The sequence below is a fragment of the Taudactylus pleione genome, unplaced genomic scaffold, assembly GCF_031769625.1.
Source record: "Taudactylus pleione unplaced genomic scaffold, aTauple2 ptg000381l, whole genome shotgun sequence".
NCBI lineage: Eukaryota > Metazoa > Chordata > Amphibia > Anura > Myobatrachidae > Taudactylus > Taudactylus pleione.
The window spans coordinates 10,709,456-10,733,439 of NW_028284782.1; the positions used below are offsets into that span (position 1 = coordinate 10,709,456).

Here is a 23,984-nt window from a genome sequence, read left to right on the forward strand (position 1 = left end):
CCTGTAACAACAACCGAGGCCCATCTTCAATTAGTTTCGCACCCGCGATAAAGTTTTGCCTGCTGGACTTTCCGCCGATATCGTGTGTTTTGGACGCAGAAACTTATCGGGCGCGCCCCCTGTTATTCGCCGTATTCATTTACAAAACATGCGAAAACGGTAATCCGCGAAGTCAGAACAGACGGAAAGTGCTGTCAGAAATGGGGAAACCTGCCAGAACACCCCAAAAAGAGGCACTAACATTGGGAATCAATGTAGAGGCCCCCGAATAGCCCTAATAAAGCTATTTGAGGTACTTAAATTGCCTCTAATTAGCGTCTTTGCACAAGTGGTGAAGAATGGCATTAAGCAGTATTTTTTGGTGAAAATAAGTAGTCCTGTCAAATTTGGGGTACTTGAAAATGGGTGCTAGCATGCTTTAAAGTCGGTAAACTGCAGTTTTAAAAAATTTAAAAAACGCACCTGCAGCAAGCACCTGCAATCAAAAAAACACCTCACCCATGCTTGCAGACCCCCAAAAGTCTATTTCGCTAGTTTTTAAGTTTGTACCCCCACTTTGAAATTTTTCGCCCCCAAAATGAAAGTACTTTTTTGGAGTGTTCCTCACTTTTTTTAGTTTTCTTACGCAGTTATCCTTTGGGGGGGCTGTCTCAAGGGTTCAGAGTGGTTTCCCCACCTTTGCACCCCAAAATAACGGTTTTGAACTTTTTTTCGCCTATTACATTGCATTGACTTTCCATGGACGCAAAAAGTGTTTGCAATTGAATACGGAGATAAGTTTCCGCCAGGCGAAATGACATCATCCCCAATACTTTTTCGCGGATTCCAACTTTCAGCGGCTAATTGAATACGGGCCCAAGTACAGGCCCTCATTCAGACCCGGACGCAAGTGGCCGATCGAACGTTCGGCGTACGTACACACATATGTTAATTCAAGCACTCGCTCGTATTTTCGAACGCATCTAAACATCCTCCCCAAACTCGACCGACCCCTCCTCTAACTAACAAGCGTGCCAAATAGCGAGCGTACATCCCCAATGTGGCTTGAAGGGAACGCACGCACAAGTACAAACCGGAAGTGGGCCTGTCAGATTCCGATTACCTGCTCCTTTATTCTGCCTACCTCCCTCAATCGTATCATGCCAATCAATATATCAATTATCTTAATTGGTCTTTTTTTTTTTTTTGGACAATGCAATAAACTTTACTCTTGTCCGTGTTTGTGCTTCCCCGCAGAATACGTACGGCTTAAACATTTGCTTTTCTTTGTCAAAATACATGTTTGAGCCAATTAAACATTTGTTTTATTTGTTTTTAACCACGCATATTTTCCTGGGTTCATTTCTTTATTTAAATTTGCTTATGCATGTCACTGCATCAAGCCTATCATAACTCTCAATAGATTTGGGGCCCTGTCGAACACATGACTCATACACTAACCAATAGAATTGGTCCTGTTAATTACCCAAATACATTAGCCAATCAAATTTTTTTTCGGGTCTTTATTAAAAATGATTTTTAGAAAATACACCATTGCCATCATGAGAGCCTCAGCATTCACCAGGCGCGAGCTGATGGTGTTAACCGAGGTCATGGACAGGCGGATCACCAGCCAGCCTCCCCCATCACCAATAGAGAAAAGCGTTCCGCATATGCGGAGGTACGTGGCCGCCTGCGTTCCTTCGGCTCACTCCGCCAGATCGGCTAGCTGGAGTGCAGGTGGTCCGACCTGCAACGGCGGACGCCCCGCTAGCTGGCATGCTTTCGCATGCAGATTGCGGAAAGTAAGTTTTTGTGACTGTGGTTTTCATGTTTATCTTTGTACTCATATGTGCATGGCCATGTTTTCATGTATGTCCTCTTTATTCTTTGTACTCATATGTGCATGGCCATGTTTTCATGTATGTCCTCTTTATTCTTTGTACTCATATGTGCATGGCCATGTTTTCATGTATGTCCTCTTTATTCTTTGTACTCATATGTGCATGGCCATGTTTTCATGTATGTCCTCTTTATTCTTTGTACTCATATGTGCATGGCCATGTTTTCATGTATGTCCTCTTTATTCTTTGTACTCATATGTGCATGGCCATGTTTTCATGTATGTCCTCTTTATTCTTTGTACTCATATGTGCATGGCCATGTTTTCATGTATGTCCTCTTTATTCTTTGTACTCATATGTGCATGGCCATGTTTTCATGTATGTCCTCTTTATTCTTTGTACTCATATGTGTATGGCCATGTTTTCATGTATGTCCTATTTATTCATTGTACTCATATGTGCATGGCCATGTTTACATATTTGTGTTGTCAAAAATTAGTGTTTAACTAGGTCTGGGTTGAAAATAACCACAATTTGTTTCCCATCTTTTAGGGGCAGAGCGAAGACTACGGCGTCATCGGCGTCAAAGACGGCGCTCTCGGCCCCTCTCCCCAACCCCAAGCCAAACATCCACACCCCAAAATTCCCGTATTTCCCCCTCCTCCCCAGCCTGCACAGACCCTGGTGACAATGTTTCGGGGCTCCTTCCCCTCCATCCCAATTCCCCCTCTCCTCCAACCACCCAACTCGTAACTACCCCCTCCCCTGAATCCCAAATCACCCCGCCAACCTCGTTGGGGAATGTTGGCACCTCCGAGGAGGACGAGGGAGTGGCTTCTGTAGCGGGCGTTATTTTGAACGGTATGTTTTTTAAATTTTTTAATTTTTAGAAAAAACTGTTTGTATGTAATCCTGTGTCTGTGCCTATTTTTGTGTGGTTTGTGAGAATTTGGTGTAGATTTCTGTTTGTCTTTACCTTTTACTGCTGATTTCCCCATACACATATCACACCTGTCAGAATCTGATGTTTTTTCTCGCAATTTTTGGGGTGTCCATTTTTGGGGCCTTGGTTTTTTTGGGATAATTCTGCTTTTGGTCACAATATTGTCATTTTGGGTTAGCTTTGTTTGGCTTGTTTTTTAATGTGGTTTCATTATTTATGTATTAAGCCCCACACTTTTCTAACCCACAGAGGAACAGAGGCGTATGGCGGACTTAGCCGGATGTGTAGAACGGATGCGGGCCTACGTCATCGGGCTGCTGGTGGTCCTTGACCATATGTCTGTCATCCTGGATCCCTAATTTTTTTTTTTCCGTTAAAAATAGTTGTCTAAAATAAAATTTTAACCTTAACGTTCTGTCTCATTCCTTGTCTCCAAATCTGAGATTGTTTACACTGACATAAGTAGACTCTTCCAGCAAGTATTTGCAATTATTGTCACTAAGATTGTGTGTTGTATTTTGTAGGAAAACAGGCACAAGAAACACCTAACAGTAACAATCTGATTGGCCTTTTTTTGTGTTTGACAATTTATATATTACTACATTTTACAGGTTCCAATTTGGGGGGCAACCTGCTTAGGCCGAGATTACAAATCCAACTGATTGTACAGGATTCCTTTTGGTGTTGGTTTTGACCCAGAAAACATCTTTAAATTTAGCTCAACTTGCGTCATTACAGGATTACCCCTTATTAAATTTTAACGTGGGTGAACCTGGTTACACTTGCTTGTAATGGGCAATAAAATGACCGAAATTACACTCTCAAAACATTTATTCACAACATAACTAAAATAACAAAGTGTTCACTCACAAACAATACACACAGTGATAAACAAAAATACAACCCATAAAACAACATCTGAAAAAAGAAATGAAAAATCAAGAACTGGTTGACGAAGGACCATGCCAACATGATTCCACAAATGTTGCGTTGCAATATGGGTTCCAGAATATATATCCAATGTGTCCCCAAGAAGGATTTTTTAGGGTAGCAGGAAGTAGTCATCGTTGGAGTCCCAAAGATTATGAAATCAAACAGAAGATGTGGAAAAAAAAAGAAAATAATTAGATGTTCTCCAAAAATCCTTACCACATTGTGTCTAAACACTGTTGTGTTGCCAATAATTACCTAAAATATCTGGCCACCACATCATCACTTATGGCCCCCCCACATACTGACCTCCGACCAACCTCGGGGGGGCCATCCTCAGGTAAGGCATCCTCTGGCTGCATTGGGACACCACTCCTTATGGCGATGTTGTGAAATATCCCACACAGGACCACAATTTTCGAAACCATATCCGGCAAATACATGAGCTCGCCACCAGAGCGGTGGAGGCATCTGAATCGGCCTTTTAAAAGGCCGATACAGCGCTCCACCACTTGCCTGGTGGCTGTAAGTGTGGCATTGAAATTACTTTGTGGCCCTGGTGTGGGAGCCAAATAAGGAGTGAGCAGCCAGGGCGTGCAAGGGTAGCCACTGTCTCCTGTGAAAAAGAAGTGACAACATCAGGATCACTGTGTATCAAGCTTAACATTGTTATGTACTAAAGGTCTCCACTTACCCAGAAGCCACGCATCACCAGCTTGTAGGTTGTTTAATTTGTGCCATATCCCTGATTGCCGATTGACGAATGAGTCATGTGCACTTCCGGGTAATTTTGCATTCAGGGACAGGATCTGGAGGGAGGCATCACATACCACCATTACATTCAGAGAGTGATAGTGTTTCCGGTTGCAAAATATGGCCTCCAGCCGTGCTGGAGGCTGAAGTGGTATGTGAGTACCATCCACAACCCCTATGATGTGTGGGAAGCCAGCTATTTGGTAAAAATTGGCCTTGGCCACACTAAGGGCACCCATATCCAGAGGCATTTTAATAAAATGATGGAGGTGCTTGAAAAGGGCCTCCATCACTGCCCTCAGGATCCGGGAAAAGGAGGATTGGGAGATTCCCGACACTATTCCCACCGTTGTTTGAAACGATCCTGAGGCACAGAAATGTAACACCACCATAAATTGCGTAAGTGGTGGTATTGCTGTAGGACTGACAATTTGCCGCTCAAGATCACTCTCTATTAATGAGAGAGTGTCTATGATAATTTTGGGCGGAAGACGGTAGCGTCTTAACACCTCATCATCGGGCATTCCAGAAAGGGTGACACGTGTTCGATATATCTGGGGCCTTGCACGCCTACGATGCCTACGCCTGGGACGAGTTTGAGGTTGGTCGGCTTCCGGGAGCATGGCCAGAACAATCCGACCAAGATCAACCTGAAATGGCAAGATTTGAATGTAAGGCTTTTTTCCCCAAAAAAATTAGAAATTTTACTTAGCTTGATGATACAATCGAATGATGCTTACATGCCGGGGTATTGTCATGATTGGCCAAACCTATAAATAATCACAAATAAAAAATGCAACAATTTAGGGTGGGCATTTAGGAATCTAAATTGGGTGCAAGACAAAACATAAAAGGGGAGAAACACACATTTGGCCAAAGAGCAAAACGACAGTGCGCAGACTACCTCAATTTGGGCCCAAATGTATTAAACAAATGCTAAAGGGAAAACACAACCAATTTCACGGGTCTAAATAAGCATTTAAAAATGCACTAATTAGTTCGCAAATACAAGTCACAATAGAAACAGATAAAAATGCGCTAATTAGTTCGCAAATACAAGTCACAATAGAAACAGATAAAAAAGCGCTAATTAGTTCGCAAATACAAGTCACAATAGAAACAGATAAAAATGCGCTAATTCGTTCGCAAATACAAGTCACAATAGAAACAGATAAAAATGCGCTAATTAGTTTGCAAATACAAGTCACAATAGAAACAGATAAAAATGCGCTAATTAGTTCGCAAATACAAGTCACAATAGAAACAGATAAAAATGCGCTAATTGATTCGCAAATACAAGTCCAAAAATACGCAGACATAAAAACATGAATTATTTCATACATTTCAGACTAACAAAACCAAAGGTTAAAAGTGTAAGGTCAAACAAAGTTGCATAAAAAAAAACATGAACATTTAATAAACAAGTGAAAAAATAAACTTACCAATAGAGAATATATAAGTCTCCGGATCAAAAGGTCGTTGGGGCAGAGCCAAAAGAAACCTAACAAAGGCGAAAATTGGAAACATTAACGAGCCAAAATTCACGAAAAGAAGGAGACACAAATTGAACAAAAGTTAGACGGCCAAAAATTTACCAAATAAATACACGCCAAAAAAAAAAACCACCAGAAAAAAAGCGAACGGAAAAAAATTAAAGAAAAAGACAAACCAAAAACAACTCCCAACAACGCCAAATCCAAAACCCGCCAACAATCCACTCCGACCAACGTAACCTCCAACAACCAACAACCGCCACCTCGACTCGAGACGCCCCAAGCCATAAATAGTGTTTAGTTTCCCGCACAAATTAAGGAGGGATCATAGGAACGCACAATCAATGATGCGGCCGAAAAATAAGGACGCATATATAAATACGTCACGAGCCAAAAAAAACGTTCTGGTGTATTTCTTGTTTGGAGATAAGACATGGCTACAGACCAGGGAAACAATGGCCAACAGTCTGCCGGTAAGTATTTCAGACATTTCCAAACAATGATTAATTTGAAACATAATATAGTGCAAGTTGTGAAGCTTAAATTTCTCAACATTTAAACAAATAGGTGAGGAGGATGACATGGAAGAGGCTGCTGGGCCCAGTATTCCGGCCGAAGCTGGCAAAAAGAAAAGGCAGCCACAATTCACAAGAAAGGAGATGGAGGTTTTGGTTCAGAAGTGTGTGGACATCCTGCCACAGGCAGACAGGAATATGAGTGCAAGCCAGAAGTGGAGAATGTGGGAGGAGGTAGCCAGTGCTGTCAATAGGGTGGGTGATTATGTCCGTCTAGCCCGGGATGTCAAACGGCGGTAAGTAAAAACTTGACCCCCTAAAACCAAAACCCATTAAAAAAAAAAGGATAATGGTTCCAATTTCACCCACAGATGGGCCGACTTCAAATATCGCCTGAAGCAAAAACTGGCGGACAGGGCTAGGCATGCAAGGGGTACAGGTGGGGGACCCACCCCTGTGTCATTGGAGTTGAATGATTTAGAAGAGCTGGCACAGGGGTGTGTGCAGGCTGTGGAGGTGTTTGGCGTGTCCAACATGGATACGGACATGCCAGACTTTGCGGCTCCTCATGTTGTCCAAGGTAAATATTGTGATGTCACCAACTCTGAAATGTTATTGTGCCAATATGTAGATTCTAATGTGACTCTTTTCTCATTTTGCCAACAGAGACACAGGCGGATGAGTCTGCTCCAGAGGGGAGCCTTGGCCGCAGAATTTCTGCTGGCTCTGCAGGGGAGGAACCAGTACATCCAGCTGAGGACCCTGCAGAAGCCAGTCCAGGGCAATCCCCCTCGCAGGCAGTGTCCCTCCTCACAGAACTCAATTTTAAATCGGATTTCCATACGGAGATTCTGCAGAGGATGGACGCCAGTCTGGTACGGGTGGCTGAGGCCCTGGAGCAAAATGCTGCGGCCAACGTGACCATTGGTCAGGCCCTGGCGGAAAATACCAGGGCCAACATCCGCATCGCCAATGCCCTGGAGCAGCTCGTTCGCCAGCACATGGTGGAGCCGACCTCCCTTCCTGCCGGAACATCAGGATCCTCCACCTCTGGCACAACATCAGCCAATCCTCCAAATGTGCCTAGCCCTGTGCCTAGTCCAGAGGCCACAACATCTGCCTCTGGACGGGCCAGCCCGATGACATCCCGGACCCGGTCTGGCGCCCTCCCTCCCCCAGCCAAACGGGGGAAAAAACGTTGACAGCACTGGCTACTTTTCCCACACTCCTTCTGTGCTTGCCCCATATTCCTTTCTGGCCAAAACTTCCCTCTCCTTTCTTGTGAATTGTTTTTAATTTTTAGCTTTAAGTTTCCATACCTTTTATGTTTGCACCAATAAAAATTTTTTTGGGAATAACACTGCAAAAAATGTTTGGCCCAAAAATGTGCATGAAAATGTTTTTATTTTCCAATAAATTTTTTAAAAATGTTCGACATTGTATTCTGACATTATTGTAGAAATGGTTTACATTTAATCCTGGCCCACAAGTCAAAAACGAGCTCCCCCAAAATTTAAACGAAAAAAAACCCAAAAGGGCTCTTTAAGGAACACTTTAAAATTTACATAAGGATGCAAATTCTCCAGGCAAAAGCAAAATGGAAAAAAAACACACAAACATGATGACATTATTGTTACAATAGCCCAAAAACCAAATATCAACCAAAAAAAAAACACCAACAAATGTACGCTAATTGATTGTGTAATCCTGACATTAGCAGCTATGATTTCCACCTGCGTACGGTTGTGTGCTAACCCAAAAAACTGATTTCAAAACACATTCCAAGCCGGTTTTCAATACAACACTAATTGTTTTTCTGACAAGCCGTGATTAATCGATGCAACATCGTGGAGGGCCGGGACGGAGGAGAAGGCCATCGCCAATGTGGTCGAGTAATGCAGACCCTAAGCTGTGCGAGCATTTTGAAAGGAAAGAGGATCATCCAGTGACGTATGAGTTGGTACGAACACATTTGACGTTCGCATCTGATAATGTATGTACGCCCCAAAAACGCCTCGCCACGCCTGCGTTTTTCCATCTCCACCCCCGTCAACGCCCAAAAACGCCCTGTTCTGTCAATCACATTTGACATGTCACTTCCTGTACGCTATTTGACGAACGAGACAAAAAAAACTCGCAATATGCCGTACGCACATGCGCAGTGTTACACCGACGCATGCGCGCTTTCTCAACATCGGAACGCAACGAGCGTACTGCTGTTAACGAGCGGCTCTGAATCAGGCCCACAGAGTGATAACACACCAAAACTTCTAACAGCGCCACCTGCTGCCCCTCCGCTATGTTCACTCAAACCTCAAGTCTCAGTATGTTGCAATAGCTTAAAAATTGGTTGGAGCACCATTTAAGATTAGTAACAATTGATAAAAAGAATATCACTTGTTATTAAATATGCACCTCATCCTGTAAATGACAGTTAGAAGCAGATTGGTTGGTACTTTATCGCTCTACAAGCTTTGATAAATCTCCTTCTTTGAGTGTGTCTCTGGCAGTGACAATATAGCCAAGCACAACACGCACAGCATAGCACTGACACTGAGGAGCAGTAGGTGACAACTTCACAGTTAAGAAGCTGCCATCTGTGTATACTATGTTAGCAGCCAGCACTCTAGGTGGTGGTTCAGTAGCAGCACCCTGGATGAGTGACACTATGTCATGCTTTCAGTAGTTTAGGAGCCCTATAACTATTGGTACTCTAGGAAACTGAATATGATACATTTTCACCATTGTAACAGCATTCAGATGGAACTGGTAGTTGACATAACCATTACATTTTAAAATTAATATACATGCCTGTATCTATCTGTATTTCCTAGTAAAGATACTGGGGGAGATGTACGAAGCCCAGAAGCAGTATCAGCGCACGTTATGTGCGCTGATAAAGCTTCTCCCCGATGTATTATCGGGGGTCTGGGCGGTAAATGACAGGGGCGCTATGCGCCCCTGTCATTATCGGCGCTGCTATCTACAAGATAGCAGCGCCGACGGCAGGGCTATGTACGAACGGTCAGATCGTCTGACCGTTTGGCCGGCTGTAGCTGTCGTTATCGACAGCTACAGCCTGGCGCTAGCCTTTCCCCACACCAGGGACAGCGCTGTCTCTGCTGCGGCGGCTGCCGGCTCCAGGGCTCCACGCGGGGATCTCGCGATACTTGCGAGATCCCGCGCATGCATAATGGAGCCGGCCCGGATAGAGACACAGCGCATCAGCACTAGGCTGATGCGCTGCAGTCACTAGCGGGTAGCGCCGGAGAGGGGTGTTAACGCTCCCCCTCTCCGGCCGATGAGATGTTTATAGATCTCATCGGTAGTGCTTCCTGCTTCGCCTCGGTAAAGAGGCGAAGCGGGAAGCATTATAGCGGCACGGTAAGTGCTGCTATAATACATCTACCCCATTATTTATTTTCTCTTACTGCAATTTAGTGCAATTTTGTAAAAGTAATTTGTTTTATTTGCTGTAAGTTAGCATAGTAAATCCCTTTAAAGATGCTTTATTTAGCAATGTTACTAATAACAGTAAAATATGGAAGCTGCATGGCCTCTGTACCAGCAAGGAGCTCATCTAGATCATATTATAGTACAAGGGATACTAACAAGTTATAGGTACACATGTATTTTTTTCTTTAGTGATTAAGGCCCTGATTCAGAGCCGCTCGCTCTGACCAGAGCACTCGCTCTGAATCAGGGCCCTCCTCCATTAAAATGGAGCGTCCTCCTGGACGCTCGTATAGCTGTGGGTGACCACAGTGGTCAAGACCATCGCGACCATCGGACTTGCGAGGGAAACCCTGCGGTAGGGTTTCCCAGCCACAAGCCCTGGAGTGATTTTGGCTCTATCACAGCCAAAATCACTCCCACTGATATCACTAGTGATGTCAGTGGGGCCGGCTTCAGACAGTAGGCGTTCCCATGGGAACGCCTCCGTCTGGCCGCCCCGCCCCCGACACGCCCACCAAAGGGGGTGTGCTGTCAGTCACCATCGACAGCACGCCCCCTTTGGTGCGAGACCCGGAGCGACAGCTTGGCTGTCGCAGTCCGGGTCTCGCACATGCGCTCGACGGAGCGCCCTCCGTCGTGTGCATGCGCAGTGGGGACCATCGACCCACTTGCGAGCGTACTGCCGCTTGCGAGTGGGTCTGAATGACCCCCTAAATCTTGTGGGGACTTAATTACTGACACAGATTAGCTTTTTCTAACTACTTTTGGCAATTACAGCTGGTTCTGCCAGTGTCATTTTACATATCTTTATTTACAACAACAGAACGGGACAAGTGGTACAAAAGAGCTTCCCAAAAACAATTCCAACACCAGCTCATGGGGACCCATAACAAACAATACGCAATAAAAAGACAAACAAGCTGCCAGTTTAATTTTAATTTCTTTAAGCCCTATTCCTCTTTGAGAGGGTGCGTGTAATCATTGTAAACAAATGGAAGAGGCGATGAGCACTGGGCTGAAAGGAGCCTGATGAATGCCAAACCAAAGAATATTATGAATATTAACATTGCAAACTAAAGGATCTTATCTTGCAGAGACCTGACCTGTAATTTATTTGTATCTATTAACAGTTATTTATATAGCGCACATATATTCCACAGCATTTTACAGAGAGAATATTTGGCCATTCACATCAGTCCTTGCCCCAGTGGAGCTTACAATCTATATTCCCCTCCACATGCGCACACACAGGTTAATTTTTTGTGGTGAACCAATCTACCTACCAGTATATTTTTGGAGTGTGGGAGGAAACCGGAGTACCCGGAGAAACCCACTCAAGCACAGGGAGAATATACAAACTCCACACAGTTAGGACCGTGGTGGGAATTGAACCCATGACCTCATTGCTGTGAGGCAGTAACGCTAACCATTACAGCATCTGTGCTGCCCTTGCATTGCTAAGCAACATATTGGTTATGAATATGATTATAAAATGCTACTTACCTTTTACAAACAAGTACGTTTTACGCTGAATCAATGTGTCGTCTCTGGATTTATAGCGGCACGTAATGTAGCCAGTGTCTGTGACGTTGGCATTGAAGATTCTTAGCTGACTGCAGGTCAGATTTGTATGCTTGCATGGCTTCTCTTTAACCATCATTCTAGTGTTGTTCAGATGCAACTGTTCCCATTGCCATGTGACTGGGGCATATCCTCTGTAAGAATAATACAAGGATTTGCATCATTGTCATGCTGAGCTTTAGCTGTGAGCCTGTGACTTAAATATCTATAGCAACACATATACCACATAAAACTATAGTATTCCCTTCTATATAATGAATATACTGTACAATGACATAGGAAGCATAAGATGTATAGACAATTTACTCAGAATAAGAACACCAGACATAGCTATGTGAAGTAAAGAGCACCAATAATGTACAGTATAGGTAAATAAATGAATATGTTTTACACCACACTGAGAATACAAGTCTACAAGTTAGCATAAAAGAACACTCAGAAAAGGGATTTTTGAGTACCTTAAAATACTAAGAGCCATTCCTCATTACACTGCATTATGTTAATCGATTGCTGTGAACATTTGGTAATTATATTGCTATGCACTTATAAACATATACATCATTATATATATTTGCTGGTGTACATCAAATCAACAGCTAGTGTTATACACCTATTCCCATTTTTCAACCCTAAAATGTCACTCATACCCACCTTTTACAGGTTCCATTGTGTATGATGCAGATATATAAATACAGGATTCTTCCTACATATCATATAATTGAGGGTCTAATTCATCAACGGATCGCAATTGCAAAGACAAACGCAATCAGTCGATTGTTACATTTTGTGCATGTATTTGCATCGCAGTGCGCATGCGGGAACTAGCAATTGCAAACAGAACTGCGATTTCAGAGGCTACGCAGACCCAGAGCAGAATTATTGACAGGTAGTGACATTTGTGGGTGGTGACGGGGGTGGTCATGCAAACTCAGGCGAGCCAGTGTGTTGCAGGGGCGTGCATAAATGATCTACTGCGTGGCCATAAGAAGCCATAGCACTGATAGCGTACGTGGATATTAGCAATTTCAGAGTAAGGTCAAAGCTTGTGCAAGTGTACCTATGGGTCCGATGTTACTCAATGTTACCGATTGTTTCGGTATGTACCCTAGAAAATGGATGTGAGTAAGGGCAGTAGCGGGCCTCCTTATGTCTGGCTGTTTTCGCAATGTGAATGCAAACATTTAGATTACAACGCTGATATTAGCAACTGCGGTGCGTGTATATATAAACAGAAATGCGAACCATAGTGAATCAGTACCTGAGTTGTAACATGTATCTTTTTCATATTTAGTTCTAATTTGTGTACAAATTTCTGCAAAGTATGTACATGTTTATGTACTTATTTTAATGTAATATAATCATCAATATTGTATCTGTTTACACCAAGGGGCCACAAACTAGGTTGCAAGTCTTTTTCCTCTGGATGCAACTTTTGCTATTCAATTAGAAAATCACTATAATGTGGGTTTAATTTAAATAGGAGAAATAGTTGCTTTTATTTTGTACCTCCAGAGTTAGTGATAACTTTTTAAAGTTACTAATTTTAATGTAAAAATATCAGACTATAGTGCCATACCACTGGTACCCCTCTCCTAGTGGATAATAATGTTTTTATTAAGGGTGTTTAATTTGTAAAATATGGCCAATAAAGACAATTCATTGCTCATGTAATTTTCTTTAAAAAGCATAGAGATGGATTAAATGATGTGGGACATGTACTGTATGTTGGGATGTAAATGATGTGGGACATGTACTGTATGTTGGGATGTAAATGATGTGGGACATGTACTGTATGTTGGGATGTAAATGATGTGGGACATGTACTGTATGTTGGGATGTAAATGATGTGGGACATGTACTGTATGTTATGATGTAAATGATGTGGGACATGTACTGTATGTTGGGATGTAAATGATGTGGGACATGTACTGTATGTTGGGATGTAAATGATGTGGGACATGTATGTTGGGATGTAAATGATGTGGGATATGTATGTTGGGGTGAAAATGATGTGGGACATGTATGTTGGAATGTAAATGATGTGGGACATGTATGTTGGGGTGAAAATTATGTGGGACATGTATGTTGGGATGTAAATGATGTGGGACATGTATGTAGGGGTGAAAATGATGTGGGACATGTATGTTGGGATGTAAATGATGTGGGACATGTATGTTGGGGTGAAAATGATGTGGGACATGTATGTTGGGATGTAAATGATGTGGGACATGTATGTTGGTGTGAAAATGATGTGGGACATGTATTTTGATGTGTTGTATTGATGGAAAATTAGTTTTTTGAACTTGCCAATGGCAGTTACATGTGTTTTTCCCAATATTTTACTAACTTGTATATACACAATTTTACATTATTATTATGTTGTTTATATTTTTTCCTACACTTTTCTTATGTGTACTAATGGGGAGATTTAATAACGCTTGGAGAGAGATAAAATTGGAGATAGCACCAACCAATCAGCTCCTAACTGTCACTTTACAGGCTGTGTTTGAAAAATGACAGATGGGAACTGATTGGTTGGTGCTATTTATCTAAAATGTTATCTCTCTCCAAGCTTTATTAAACCTCCCCCTAACAGCACAATACACTGTACTTATAGCCACTTGCTATCTTATTTATCGCATTTGTGGGGTTCAGGTTGATTTCCTTATTCTTTCATGCACTTAATATCGAAGAACAGTTAACGCGTGATACCTGCGCGAGCAGTTCTATGTTTTTGGCAAAAATTAATGGGATATTAACGCAGGACTTCACAGTACCGAATTTGTGGCTAGTTGAATCTGCCCCATGTATTCTTTTTTGTCCTCCAGTAATGTTAGATATTATGTTCCTACATCACACTTAGCAAGTGACTTCTCCTGGAATGCTAGAAATGGACATCTGATAAGACGTGGGTATAAGACTGTGACCCTGAATCTAAAGGAAATCCAGTGACTTTAAAATAAATGAATTACTGTTTAAAGTCACTGGGGTCTTTTGCAACATCCAACAGACCATATCCCCTCCCTGTTCCTTCCCAGAAAAGGTTTTTGGCTTCCAGCTGAGACTGTCCGCCTGCCGCCTTCCTGAGGGTGATGCTGCTGCGGAGGTGATCATCTTGAGAGCACTTCCAGCCACTGATTGACGTGTACACTGAATGTGTCAACTTGTGACACCCACATGTAATCACACATTCCCACGCAGGCACCGGGCGGCTGTGTCAAGTTCAGCTATAGATAGATGACCCTTATGAACTGTGTGAAGTTTACAAGGCTCTGATGGTAAAAGTCATTTTTAAAAAAACAATATATATTTGTATAACGCCGTGCATATATGCAAACATAACAATGAACAAAATAATTTGTAGTACCAGTTACTGAAAATCAGGGGCGGATTTAGGGGTCAGGGTGCTCCTTGGCGCAAAAGTAATGGCATCCTCCCTATGCCAAATTTTATTATTTCCATTGTTTGATTATAAGCCCTTATTCCCCTGGGGATTCCAGCACCATGCTGGGCTGGTTGGTGGTATGGTGGGGACACTCTACATTGTGGGCCCCCCTTGCTATAGTGACACCAGCCCTATCTGGTAAAGACTAGTGCTGGTTAGTGGAGAATTCAGGGTGAGCCCACACTCTTGGTTCTCCATATATTTCCACTACCAGTTTAGGCGTAAAGGCCTCCAGCTAGTTATAAATTGTGTGGGTGTGTGAAGGAGGGGGACTCCACATAATTTCTTTTAAAAAGAAAAAATGCAAGTTGCGGTGGGACCAGGGTATAGAAGCCAACAGGGAATGGTGGCAGGGTTTGTTTAGAAGGTCAAAATGACCTTTAGTAAATACAGAGTGGTTTTAACATGATTCCATTAATTTCTAAACCCCAGCAGAACTGCATGTAGAGTAGTAAATATAGAGCTGAGTGGCTTGACCAACGGCAATCTAATTTTCGTGAAATGGCTGCCTCTACTCTGTATTACACATGCTAATCACTGAGTACTGTAAGTCTTCCTGACAGGCTGCATATGATTACTGGCTCAGCTGTACGGATAGTGACTGACTTCACTCTGTGCTAGTGACTGGTAAAAACTGCTCTAGATCTGAAAGAATGTTGTTTAGGGATCTTTGATCCCTATGTAAATATACATAGTCCATTCAATTGACTGGTTGGAAAGATGTGGTACTTGAGGATTGTGGTTGAGAACCCCTGCCATGGAGCATAATCAGGGGCTGGCTGGCAACTTTCAACCTGGGGGGCAAACACAAGCAAGTGGCCCCGGCTTTTAGTACTGTCTAGACCACCTTCTCTCTCACATGCCCAACCATTCAATTGCATGGTCCACCTACCCTCAAAATGCTATATGACCCACATGACCCCAGGTACCCCCTTACATGTCCCCTCCACAGCCGGCTATTTCCCACCTCTTTGCCTACCACTCTCCAGCACCATGTTCGTAACATGCCCCCAAGTTCCCAAAATGTCTGACATGCTCCACTTTGTGTCCTGAAAAACCTTTAGCATCTGCTCCCCAGCAGCGTTATCCCCACATGCCCCCCTGTTGCCACAATTGCTCATAGTGTCTGTCTGTTTCACCCCCAGCAGCATCTGCAGCACATGCCCCCTGTGGCCTAAATGCTCCCAGCTGTGCCCCCCAACAGCATGTTTCAGATATGTCCCATGCCCTAAATGCCCCAGCATCTGCCCATTAGCATTTCACCTACATGCTTCCTTGTGACCCAAATTTTCTGACGTTCCACATTAGTCACTTTGTGCCCCAAATGCCCCCATCTTCTGCCATCCCCCAGCAGCATGCTCCCCACATGTCTCCTGTGTGCCCCCATCCTCTCCCTGGCATGTTCCATTTGCCTATCAGCTTCTTAACTTCACTGTGATGACCTTGAAAGCAGCCAGCTGCCCGCAAAAACTATGCTGCTGCAGGACTTGGGGACACTGTAACATGGATCGGTCACATGGGCTGATCACATGATCAGAACTCATAACAACATCACGGTATATACTTCCTGCAGGTGATCTATCCTCTACCTGCCCCCTAGGATCCGGTGCCCGACCTGCTGCATCATCGCATCCCTCACTGTCCTCCTGTGACCAGGGCCGGCAACAGATATCCTGGGGCCCAGCACACTCATTTTTTGGGGGCCCCCTATCCCCAGTATATCTATGCAGGTCAACTATTGGCTCATCCCCTGTGTTTCAATCTCTCAGTTTAATCATCCCCCAGCCCCTCTGACTCTCATCTTAGTCATTCTGCAGCTCCTGTCTGTATAATCATCCCCCTGCCCTTCAGTTTAATCATCACCCAGCCCACTCTCATTTCCTAGTCCCATTGTGTGTCAGTCTAATTCCCTAAGCTCCATCTCCCCTCCCAATCATGTGCATACCTCCATATCACCCCCCATCATGTGCATACCTCCATATCCCCACCCCATCATGTGCATAGCTCCATCTCCCCCCATATCATGTGCATACCTCCATATCCCCACCCCATCATCATGTGCATACCTCCATATCCCCACCCCATCATCATGTGCATACCTCCATATCCCCACCCCATCATCATGTGCATACCTCCATATCCCCACCCCATCATCATGTGCATACCTCCATATCCCCACCCCATCATCATGTGCATACCTCCATATCCCCACCCCATCATGTGCATACCTCCATCTCCCCACCCCATCATGTGCATACCTCCATCTCCCCCCCATCATGTGCATACCTCCATCTCCCCCCATATCATGTGCATACCTCCATCTCTCCCCCCCCCCATCAACTGCATACCTACACCGCCCGCAATTCTCTAGCCCAGCCCACACTTACCTGAGGCGGCTCTCTGTCCGGCTATGTATGATTATGTTCTTCCCGGGTGGTCAGCCCAGAGCCAGCTCCGGCTCCTCTGTGTTTCAGCGGTGTGACGTTATGACGTCATGCTCGCTGCGCCGGGCTGTTCCAACAGTCGGCCCCGGCTATTCTGCTCTGCGCCGGACTGCGGCACAGCACTGCAGCACCCTCCTCACCATAGCGTGTACCCGGCATAATGGTCGGGCAGCCTGACAGTGACAGCCGGGAGGCAGGCACAGGAACCTCCGTGGCTGTCACTCGTATATGCTTATAGAGCACAGCGGCGGCCCTAATGCTTCACAATTATACCGGCCCGGGGGGGCAGATGGCACCCTGCCCCCCGGCCCAGCCCGCCACTGAGCATAATGATCCTCAATTATTTAAAATGCACCCCCTGGATGATTCTATAGAGTAGTGACATTACTAGGGGCGTGGGAAACACACTGGGTGACATCAAAATAACAGAGCTGCTCTGCTATTTTGGTGTCATCCCCTCCGATGGTGTAACCATACAGTCAAGAGAGGCAAGTCCCCAACGCAATGAGAATGATGGAGTGACACTCAGTCATGCCCCCAAAAAAACGTCATACGCCAGGGGGCACCTTCTGCGTGTGCATTAAGTTCACCGTGGCGCACTGGGTGACACCACCCCCAGTGACGCCACTGGTATAGAGGTCTTTCTTTTCTGAAGTGGTTTAAAGGATCTTTTAACTTGGCACAAACTGCCGTACAAGGGAGTGATCATTTCATACTGTAAATAAATCTTATAAAGCTGTAAAAAAATAATGGGAGTCACTAATATGCGTCGGTGTATTATTGCTGAGACTTTCGGATACACAGTGTTCTGACGCTGCTGGTCGCTTATAGTACAATAGTCTGACAATGATCTGTATATTACACCCTTACCTGCAGGTAAAAGTGTGGCTTTGCCCTTTTGTGATTTCAAAGTGATCACTTCCTTTTATCAGCTGCTGTTTAGATATGTCTTTATATATGTCATCTGTAGAGAAAGAGAATACATATTAATTTTGATCTTGTGCTTTGCCATTAAAGAATGCATGCAAATAATTCATATTCTATATATTTTGACCTTGTAACATTAAGGTAATTAATAAAACAAAACATTTCAACTAATTCCTAATATTCAACTAAACAAATATTATAAGCGGGGGCAGATTATAGTTGGTTACATTAGGCAGGCATTTCCTTGTTGAATACGTTTTATTGTTCTGTCAAGAAAGAGTCATTTATCAAGTCCTTAAACATGTTTTTGTAGCTAAAGAACCTTTTCTTTTATGTGTTTATGTTACACAACATTTTTTGTGTGTCAGACATATTGCCCCATACACCCAGTAAAGTAACAATAGAGACATAACAAGTGGTACATACAGTATATACTGTTAATTTGTATTTTCAGCATAGACCAGTATTAATTGCAATAATATTTCAGTGCACCTTACTGTTATCCTTGCCATTTACATTTCGATGATATTGTGTTTTAGCATCTACTAATCTTTTAAATCACTGTGAAATTATGTGATCTGTGCCATCGGACAGCGAGGGAGTGGATGATGATAGTACAGTGAATTGCATCCTCCTGCCCCCGGACAGCCCACTTCTCTGCAGAACTGGGCGGCATCCTGTAGTAGGCTGGCCTACTCTCACCAGAATCCAGGAGTATGCCGGACATTATGTGAGCATAGACAGATGTGCTTAGTATTGTCATACACAGAAGCATCGCCCCAGCCAGGTACTCTTTCTCTCTCTCACCACCCTTCACTTTCAGGTTAATTAACATGTAGTACCGCCCAGTTTATCAGATCTTGGGCTAAAATGTAATAGGGTGCGAGTTAAATTGCGGGAACAAACTCGCACCTACTCACACAGGGAGATTGATAAAGTACCAACCAATCACCTCCTGTCATTTTTCAAACACAGCCTGTAAAGTAACAGTTAGGAGCTGATTGGTTAGTACTTTATCACTCTCCCCTTTATCACTTTTCAAGGCTTAGTACATCTCAAATGTAATATAGTGCAAGATTATGCGTGTTAAATTGTGGGTAACCTTGCACCGTGTAATGCGAGTTTCATTACAAAGTGCGAGTTTGACAGAAGCATGCACAGATCAGCGAGAAATGTGCATGCTTCTGTGTGTAAAAGTTAAAAAACAAGTAACTGGCAATAGAAAACCACTAAAGCAGCTATTGCTCAGTTCTGAAAAAAAAAAATATATAGCTCCACCTCTCACGCTGATCAAGTCCAAAATTAACTATAGTTTTCTGATGGAGACTTTAAATTGTCCTTACTCATTGTCAGCTAACTCACCGATTATGAAATGGTTTAGTTGGCATGAGTTTTCCACGAAGGGTCCAGGCCTTCCGGCAGTCACGCAATGATATTCTTCATTGTATTTTTTCTATTCTGACTATCTTTTAGAGACAGTTGTTTTTATTTCCAACTAACTTTATATGTTATACACTGATTTTGATTATCTTTTTGTGATTTTAATGTGTAACACATGCCTGTATCCCCCTATATTCTTCCCGTTCCTTTTTTCTGTAGCCTCTTATGGTTTGAAAACACCAAATAAAAACTAATGTTTTAAAAAAAAGGAGCAAATCAGAAAAAAATCTGTGGGGGCCCCCCACTCCCCAAAAGCATAATCAGCCCTGTGCTCTTTGAACCGACCCTGGTTCAAAAAATACAGGGGAAAAACGTGTAGGGCTCCCCTGTATTTAATGAACCCGCACTGGGTTCTTGGACCAGTCCTGGTTCTAAAAATACAGGGAACATAACGAGTAGGGGGTCTTCCATATCTTTAGAACGGCACCGGGCTCCACTAGCAGGGGGGTAATGCTACAACTAGGGGACACATTTGACAAGGTACCCAAAACCATAACATTCATCCCCCCCTAACAAGACAGACTAGGCCGGGGATTCCAGGGGAAGTGTGGACCTCCCCAATAAAGGAGTACCACCTCTCCAATGGCACTCAAGGCATGGGCTAATAGCCCGGGGCGATCCCTGCCACCCCTGGGCTGTGGGTACCGAGCTGATTGTGTAAAAAATAGTTAAAATAATATTGGCCTTTAAAGGAGAACTAGAGGTCCCAGCAAGCCTCCCCTGCATGCTGGTACTTGGAGAACCACAAGTGCCAGCATGCAGGCAGTAAGGACCCGCTGGTAGCTCTAGTTCACCTGCAAAAGAAATATTAAAAAAAGACAAGACTCACACACCATATGTTATATATTTTTATTACACATACATACAGTCACTGATTCACTCACTCACACTCCACTGCACTCACACTACATATTTACCTTGTTCCTAGCGCCAGTCTGTCCCGTACTCCAGGAAAATCCACAATTGCTACCTATAAAAAAAACATACTCACCTACCACTTGGTTCCGGTCCTCTTCATTCCCTGTAGGCATCCACGGTCTTCTTAAAATGAAAAAACAAGAAGCGAGTACCCACCGGATAGTGTACTGTCCTCTAAGGATGGTACTTCCCGAATGCCACTCCAGCCGCTGTATTTCACATAGAAATTCATTGGCTAAAAATGTTCTTTGGCTGGGAGAGACCAGCCTCCGCCTCTTAGCCAATGAGCGGTTTCCCCCAATGACTTCAATGGTGGGAACCGCGAGGTAACTAAAGTGCATTCCCAGACCCCCTAGAAATCCACCACCTAAAACTTACATCCAACTCTAATTTATAGCAAGATAGGTACCCCATATTTATTTGTGTACTGAAGTAATTTTATAACATATGACTAATGGCCCTGTTTTATGGTACCCAATAATTCTCCTAAACCACTAAGTTGAAGTGTTGGTTTTGTTTGTCTATACATGTTGTTTTTTTATTATCAGACTGTTCTTTCTGTTTGTCAGTATAATGCAGGCAGTACCATGTATTGCGTTAACAGTGTTTTACCGGGTGTTTGATTCTTTGGCTTTTCCTATGAACATACATTACATTAATAAAAATATATATGACAAATAGTTCAGAAACCGGATATTTTTATGCAGTGACTCATTAACCAGAAACCCCTGAAAGCTTGACAGATAAAAGTAAATAATTGCTGCTGTTCTATGATCATATACTGTATGTACATCCCTTATTGTCACTGATAACTGCTGCACAAGGAAATAAGGAGAGGAATGCCTGGGGTAATGACGCTAAAAACAAAATTTACATAAGAATCTAATTTTATGGTAAATCAGACGATTATCCTTCCTTCTCCATTCCTGAAATTATAGCTGACCTCACACAAGTCACACAACATATAATTGTGCTATTTGTTGTAAGGAGCGTACTCCTGAGCTGATTCCCTCCTGCACTGTCCAGATAGGAGAGCACTAGGACCTGCTGGGACTCAACTAGGAGAGGTCTGACCTCTGAAATGTGCTACTATGCATGCGTGGTGTCTTCTAGTGTCTTTACTCCCCAGCCATGAGGACAGGTCGGACCAGACGACTCTCACCACCAAGAGCCCTGCAGTGCCCTGCTGTATACTCGCAAGTACACTATACCACCACCACTGTTAACTAGTCATCAGTGCTACTATCCGCCGGTCTCAGAACCACAATCATGCACGGTGCTCTATAACACCCAGCAATGCCCTAAGCTCCAGGCTGCCACAAACAGTGTATTACACCTACCACTATTACACCTGCGTAATTCCCTGTGTCACATACTAGCTGGTGTATAATACATCAAAGAACTGGTAATGAATACCACGTGTGGACTAACCATCACTGGTACCAACTATTGTGTTATATACGTCTAATCAACATCACTCACACACTGGCCAGTTATATTATACTCTGGTGTATCAATTAATCTGGCGAACTACTGCTTCCAGCGAATTCCACATGCGCATCATTGTGATAGTTTACACTATCACCTGCTGTCACCACCATTTCTGTGAGTCCCAAAGGTAAGTATTGGGGTTAGGGGGAGGGTTAGGCACTAGGGGGAGGGTTATGGTTAGGCACTATGGGGAGAGGGTTAGGGTTAGGCACTATGGGGAGAGGGTTAGGTTTAGGGTGCAGGGAGGGGAGGGGGGAGGTTAGGTTTAGGCACTAGGAGGGGAGGCTAGGTTCAGGCACCAAGGAGGGTGGATTAGGGTAGGTACAGGGGGAGGGTTAGGATAACGACCAACAAAGTGTCTGTATTCTAACCCTGTCGGGAAGCCGGTGTCGGGATTCTGATCGCTGAGATCCTGAACACTTGCATCCCGTATGTATTCCCATTTCTGCTAATATAATTATTGTAATTAATGTCAGGAAAGGTGTTTCAAACCACCATGTCCCAAGCGTATTGTATAAAAGGGATTCAGAAACTTTCTTTTAATAATCCATGAATCGCGATGTTTGTGCACAAGGACCAATGTGGCGACAGACAGTGGCGATATTTAAATGTGATTTAGCACATTTTAGGCACAATACTCCAAATTATAAAAAAAAACCTATTGAGCTTTTGGAAAACAACACCTATGAGCATGGTGGTAAAATGGGCGTGTACTGTCACACCTGAGAGGCGTGCCTTAAAATTGCCTTAAATCCAAGTGTAAACAAACCCCAATGCTGTTAGTCATATCTACTTGTTGAAGATATATATATATATATTTGAGTCTTATCTTCAACCTCTCAAATCATTGTTTGTCCAATGGAGAAAGATCATTGCTATCACTTGGTTTGTCTTTTGTGCCTTCATGTAGACATGATAGCTTTAACCTTGCGGTTGATCATTTTAAGTTTGGGCAAAAATTTAGGTTGAAAGAATTTTTTCTTGGTAAAAACTGTGACTCTGGCTTTGATACTAGTGCACCATCTGTGTTATCCTCCCCTAGTCTATTTGATCCTCAGTCCTCCAACGCGAGCATTCGGACCTTCTTAAGAATGACTGAGGAGGACTTCAATGCAGCCATCCCCTCACAGAGATTTGGAAATATGACGTCTGATCAAAGATCAGCCCTTAACTCTTTGAGACATAATTCTACCATTGAGATTCGTCCCACAGTTAAGGGCGGGGCGGTGGTCATTCAGAATCAGGTCGATTATGATGCTGAGATCAGACGCCAACTCTCCGATAGTGAGGTATACACGCTGTGTGATAAAAACCTGATGGCTGGTATTAAGAGGCTGATTGATGGCCATATTGATCAGGCCGTTGATATTGGTTGGCTGACCACTAATATTGCCATTTGTTTGAAGGTTGAGCACCCAGGGCTTCATTCAGAGGCGGTCGGAGGATGCAAGCGGTCGCTCAGAAACTGGGCGGCCGCTTGCATCCTGACTGCCCACCTCTGTTTCGGTCGTTAGGCTGTGGGTTTACACCCACAGCTCTAACAACCGCTAGGGTGATGGTCGCGATGGTCAGACCATCACGACCATCAGGGCTTACGACGAGACCCTAGGGTAGGGTCTCACTTGTCGTAAGCCCCGGAGAGCTTCTGGCTCTGTCAGAGCAGGAAGCTCTCCATCATGACATCATCCTTTTGGGCTGCCACTCCCCCCAGCCCGCCTTCCAAACAGGGCGAGCTGTCAATCAACATCGACAGCTTGCCCCCTTTGGAAAGAGACCCGCTACGACTGGCGCTGTCGGTCGTAGCGGGTCTCACGCATGCGCACGA

The 23,984-nt window shown here is 43.8% G+C and overlaps 1 protein-coding gene across 1 annotated transcript in view; it reads right to left on the reverse strand.

The window, feature by feature from the left end:
• LOC148507871 (vascular endothelial growth factor receptor kdr-like) overlaps positions 1-23,984 on the reverse strand; it is a 299,765-nt gene that overhangs the window by 208,402 nt on the left and 67,379 nt on the right. Inside the window, exons 2-3 of the mRNA XM_088445571.1 lie at positions 18,254-18,347; positions 11,417-11,628 (exon numbers count right to left, since the gene is read on the reverse strand). Of these exons, the coding sequence (XP_088301697.1) occupies positions 11,417-11,628; positions 18,254-18,347 (306 nt within the window). The remainder of the gene's footprint in view (positions 1-11,416; positions 11,629-18,253; positions 18,348-23,984) is intronic.